General features: G+C 35.6%; 1 protein-coding gene across 3 annotated transcripts in view; it reads left to right on the forward strand.

The window, feature by feature from the left end:
• The window catches only part of LOC135748028 (partitioning defective 3 homolog), a 147,059-nt gene that overhangs the window by 42,253 nt on the left and 98,631 nt on the right, over positions 1–6,175 (forward strand). For all 3 annotated transcript variants that reach the window (XM_065266101.2, XM_065266116.2, XM_065266106.2), the window contains exon 3: positions 2,022–2,205. In XM_065266101.2, the coding sequence (XP_065122173.1) occupies positions 2,022–2,205 (184 nt within the window). The remainder of the gene's footprint in view (positions 1–2,021; positions 2,206–6,175) is intronic.

Below are 6,175 nucleotides of genomic sequence, written 5' to 3' on the forward strand. Positions count from 1 at the left end.
CTGTTAATAGACCATGTACTAATATAATAACTAGTTTACATTAAAGGGATAGTTCACCCAAAAATGAAAATAATGTCATTAATGACTCGCCCTCATGTCGTTTCAAACTCGTAAGACCTCCCGTCATCTTCGGAACACAGTTTAAGATGTTTTATATTTAGTCTGAGAGCTTGTTGACCCTTCATTGAAAATCTATGTACGGTATACTGTCCATGTCCAGAAAGGTAATAAAAACATCATCAAAGTAGTCCATGTGACATCAGTGGGTCAGTTAGAATTTGTTGAAGCATCAAAAAAAAATTTTGGTCCAAAAATAACAAAAATTACAAATTTATTCAGCATCGTCTTCTCTTCCGTGTCTGTTGAAGCGCATGAGCAAAACTAAAGTCACATGACTGCAGTGACGTGGCTGACGTGTTATCTGGTGCGCCCCAGCTGTTTTTTTTTATGCGCCCGGGCTTCGTTTACAGTCTGAGGGAGACTCACGCTGTAAGTTTAAAAAATAAACATGTCTGAGGATAACACGTCATCCGTGTCATTGAGAAGACAATGCTGAATAAAGTCGTAATCTTTGTTATTTTTGGACATGGAGTACTTTTATGATGTTTTTATTATCTTTCTGGACATGGACAGTATACTGTACATAGATTTTCAATGGAGGGTCAGAACGCTCTTAGACTAAATATAAAACATCTTAAACTGTGTTCCGAAGATGAACGGAGGTCTTACGAGTTTGTAACTTGAGCTTGTTTAGATCTGCTTACGTTGCATCAAAGGTTTCTTTTTACTTCACTGTTTATGCAGTGTTGATCATTACAGCAATCACAGATGTGACTGCTGAGCACATGATTTTTTTATTAATGTGTAAAATAGCATTAAAGTAATTCATAAACGCTTCTCTTTTTGTATGTGTAGTCTATAAAGATTTTGATGTTTAATTGACGTTATAATTATGATTACAGTATGAAGGGTAGCTGTGCAAACTGTGCCTCCTTAAAAATATTTGGTGCATGACGCCCCTGTGTCCAACCATTTATACCCACCCACTAAACCATTGCCTAAAGCATGATTATTAATGTTGACTCACACACACATAATTGAGACCAGATGTTCACTTTGTGGTACGAGATGTTTCCGTCTGTCCTAAATTCGACATTATCTTAAGGGTTGCCATCAGAGGAGTTAAAACTCTGAAAGAGGATGCCACACACACACAAAACGAAGCTCTTTTTCAGACTTAAAAAAAAACTCCATTTGTGGTCATGAATAAACAAGTTCACGAGCACTCCGTTGTTAAAATGAGATAATTACTGTTTGTTTAACATTGTTTTAATTTCTTTAACTAAAAACATCCATAATGTCAGAGTATGTGGCTAGAAATTTCAGACACTGTCAGAATTTTTAAAATTTATAAAAGTACATTTAATCAACCCTCATCCGATTTTGTCCTAAATTGCAAAGTCGTTGCTTTAAGGGTCCACTGTCTAGATTTTAGCAGCATCTAGTGGTAAGATTGTGAATGGCAACCAACGGCTCAGTCCACAGCTCACCCCTCCCTTTCGAAACGCATAGAGAGGCTACAGAAGCCGGCGAAGGACAAACACATCATCGTCTCAGACAACATAGTAACAAAACACGCTCTATAGAGCAGTTTGTCTGTTAAGGGCTACTTTAGATAAATGGCGACTATTTTCTTGTAAGGGAACCCATGTTGTATGTAGATAAAAGTGGCTCATTCTAAGGTAATAAAAACAATACAGTTTATTGTGTAAGGTCTTTATACAACACTGATAATATAGTTATGTATATTATGTTGCAATTCTGCCAAAATATCATACTTAAAGTTACACAATGCACCTTCAAGTTATGGTGTGCATTGGGGCTAAGGAATTTTTATCAGTATGTGGTCCCCTTGGAATCGACCTCTCAACCATTGTTAATGCAATGCTCAACCAATTGAATTACAGGACTAAGACTCATTTTTATTCACTTCTTTATGCTTTTCTTTCATAACTATGTAGTTGGTGGCGGTGTATGACGAACAGGAGCCGCACGTTGGAGGTGACGGCACCAGCGCGAGTTCGACAGGCACACAGTCACCGGAGATTTTCTCTGGAGAGCCATCCACCTCCACCCCACTGTCTGCCTTTCAGCCGTACCTGCCCCAGAGCGAGATAGAGGTCACCACCTCCACGCTTCGAACCAGTAAGAGAGAGAGAGAGTGTGTGTGTGTGTGTGTGTGTGATTATACATTAAAATTAATTTAAGTACTATAGGCACAGTGACTCATGTATTGTAAGTCAAGTTTTTGTAAGTCAAGGATTCTCACAAAAACTAGACTTGGAAGCTGTCCAGCATCAGAATTTTTAAAAAGCTTTTGAAGCCAATTTTTTTTGCACATATAAGATTGAGGTCTGAACTTACTATAACCATTATTTTTAGAGGTTTTAAAAAATATTTCCTATAGAATTATTTTAATTTTTTAGATTATCATTATCAACAATTATCATTACCGCAACATGATATTACATTAAATATATGCATTTACAAACTCATGTTTCGGTAATGAGAACTAAAAAGTTATCTAGGTACTGACAAACAAAATTTAAACTTTTATCTTGAGGGAAAAAAATAAGAACTGCTTACCTGGTAGCCATCTTGAGTGTCACGGTCAATTATGTCCCATTTTTTTAAATGTTAGTTCATTGAGGGCTTAAACAATAGCTACGTTTACATGGACACATTTTGACTTCATCGGATTAAAATCGTTCCGATTATTAAATCCTATCATAGCGTTTACATGAACAATTAATAATGTGATCAGATTGATGTGCGTGTTTATATGACACAAGATTTAAATCAGATTTGATCATTTGACATGCGCACATTGCACAAATATAGTTTCACGCTGTTTCAAGATTTGCTTTGTGCCTCACTGATTATGAAGCAGCAGCAAAAACACCCATTCACGTGTGCCCAAAAAGCGTATTTTATTCACGCAGTGCTGCAGAGACCGTTCGCGAGAGAGAGTCCAAACACACGCGTTTGTGGATCAGAGAATAAATCATGGACTGACCGGACAACGCTGTCTTGTATCACTTTATGGTTGAATTGGAAGGATAATAGGAACAAGATTAACAAGACAATCACTTCTTGTGACTTCCTTCAACAAAATAAACTCGAGTTATTTGCGTCACATGTCATTACACCAATTCTACGTCATTGCACGTGTGCATATGCTCCACACTCCCGTCCTGTAGGTGGCGGAAATGCACCTTTCAGTGGGTTTGCCAACCGCCATTAAAAAAAGAAAAAAGATAGCACATGCGCAGACCATCCCAGTTTCGGTTATCCATCCGATCAAGTGTATACATGTCCTTTTGAGCAGATTACAAAAGGTATAAACCACCCCTAACAAGCGGATTAGATTTTTAATCAGATTGGCACTTTTTAGTCCGATTGAGGTGTTTACATGGGACATTTTTATTCAGATTGATCATTTAAACGGATTACAAATGTCCATGTAAACGCAGCTAGTGAATGAAAATTGTTGCGGAGGATGAGAAAATTGGTCTTGGACACATTTATATTCCTTATTATTACCTCTACATTTACCAATGATCACCAACTACCACATGTTTCTTTACTGTAAATGTTTATAGTATAACATGCACTGAAGCTTTTTTGATTTTTTAAATTATAAATATTTCCATATCAATGAACTCAAATCCAGTCATGGACACATTGCGGTAATGAAAATGTTCCCCTTAAATGTGGAAAAAACTACAAAATTGGTTTGTGTGATGTCATTTGAAATCATGTGCAAAATAGTACATGAAGAGTTGTTTGTAACTGTCTGCTTCTTATTTTGATAGCATTTACTTTTTTTATCAATATGTTTCATGACGCCTCATAAGTCTAATTTTGCAAGAATCACCGATGTGTATTAACACATCATTTAAATTTTTTTCTTTTCTCACTTGTCTCTGTAAATCCATTTTATGTTCAATTAATAGACCAATTTAGAGTAGACGTCACAGTTACGTCACCTCAAGCTGCGCGCGCAATGCGGTTGCAGAAAAACAGTGGAAATGAATTAGACACGAGTGAAAAGAGCAAGATAACTCACTAGAACATGTCCTGTTGTGCTGTTAAGTGTCAGAATAAGAATGCCAAAAAAGATGGCTTTCATTTTTACAGAATACCATCGTCGAAGACATCATTTGAAGATAAACGTAGGTGTTTATGATTACAATAAGCCCTTAAACGGACAGAATGGAGCAAGGAAATCATCTGGAAATCTTTTAATAATTAGAATAGAAAATAAGTAGAGAAGATGTCCGGTGTTCTGTCGAAGTCTGTTCCCTCCATGTGTTTCTTATAGCGTTTTTAACACGTTACAATTATAATTTATTCAGATTAAATGTTTTTTATATTGAAAAAGCAATAATATCACAATTTGTTTTAATATTTCATAATTTTTTCGTTTTCTATTATTATTTTTTTTTTCCTTATATCTTAGCTTATGTCTTCTTCCTGTGTGTTCTAAAATTATTATGTTTACATACTTAATAAATATATAAATATAGCACACACACACACACATGATGTAAAGTGTTATTAATATATAAACAGTCCTTTTAAATGTATGTTTAAACATAATACTTTTATAATAGTTTTAGAACAAACACGTAAGATAAATATAAGGAAGAAATAGAAAACAGGAAAATTATGAAATATTTAATAAACGTTATTATATATAATACATGATAGTATTGCTTTTATATGTACTTTAGCGATTCAGACTGTAAAAATAATTGATTTAGCAAAAAAGAACAATACATATACATTACACACATGCATATCAGTAGCCAAGCCATTTAAACTTTTTATCTATCTAAAAAATAAACGTAACGTGATTAAAACGCTATAAGAAACATTGCACTAAAGGGAAACATAGGGGAATCAGACTTCGACAGAACACCGGACACATAAAAATCACGGTTTAATGCTAAAACACTTCACAACCCTACTGTGGAGCAGTCACTTTCTGCAACCAGTTTGGCTCCGCCCACAAAAAACGTAATCTCTGTTTGCAAACACGAAATTGGTCTATGTCTTTTTTGTTTTAAAGCCACAATATGTAGATTTGTCACCACTAGAGGTTGCTATTTCACAATAACAAATGCGAAGCTTAGTGACAATTTGCAGGAGAGTGGAATGATGGGAGATGTTGTTTTCACCATCCAGAGAAATATAAAATTTGCTAATTGTGTTTATGGATGAGGTAATGAATGAATGGTATTTTACCTGTAGTTTATGCCACTTTAATGAATTAGCTACAAGGCTCAAGAGCTGCGTGTTAGATGCTATATAATCGCCACTTCCGTGTTTGTCCGTGTCTTTCGTGTTGCCATAGTTTCTACAACCAGAAACTGAGGATAGAGCAGATATTAAAGGGGACATATCATGAAAATTTTAGTTTTTCCATGATTAAGTGCTATAATCGGGTCCCCAGTGCTTCTATCAACCTTGAAAACATGAAAAAGATCAACCGAGTAACTTAGTTTAGGTAAATCATTCCCTGCCAACATGTGAAAAAATTAGGTCATTGAAATTTGGCTCCCCTTGTGATGTCAGAAGGGATCATCTTATAATAATCCCGCCCCTTAATCTGCACTATCCAGTCACGGCACTGTCATTTAGTGCAGAGACAGTAAACAATTGAGTTTGTTCAACAAACCACCCTCATGGTGATTAGTTTTCGCATTTCATCAGCTCATTTGCATTTAAAGGTACACACCCAGAAACGGCACCTTTTTGCTCACACCTACAAAGTGACAATTTTAACACGCTATAATAAATGATCTGTGGGGTATTTTGAGCTAAAACTTAAAATATCGATACGGTTAACTATCGTGATAATTTTCCATGATAATGTATCGATATTTCGATCTCTATTGACAATATATATATATTTTTTAAACCCATTAAATCCATCTGTGTGCATCAAACGACCTCCTACACCGCTGCTGTTGTTGTCACTGTCCAGTTGTCTGTCATATACGGCCATTGGCCAATGTCTCAGAAGTTACTGGTAGTGAGAAAATGGCAGAAAATGTAAAAACACCTGCAGCTTTCAAATTCGACATGTGGAAGCACTTTGGCTTTAAAA

Source organism: Paramisgurnus dabryanus, chromosome 6, assembly GCF_030506205.2.
Source record: "Paramisgurnus dabryanus chromosome 6, PD_genome_1.1, whole genome shotgun sequence".
NCBI classification, from domain to species: domain Eukaryota; kingdom Metazoa; phylum Chordata; class Actinopteri; order Cypriniformes; family Cobitidae; genus Paramisgurnus; species Paramisgurnus dabryanus.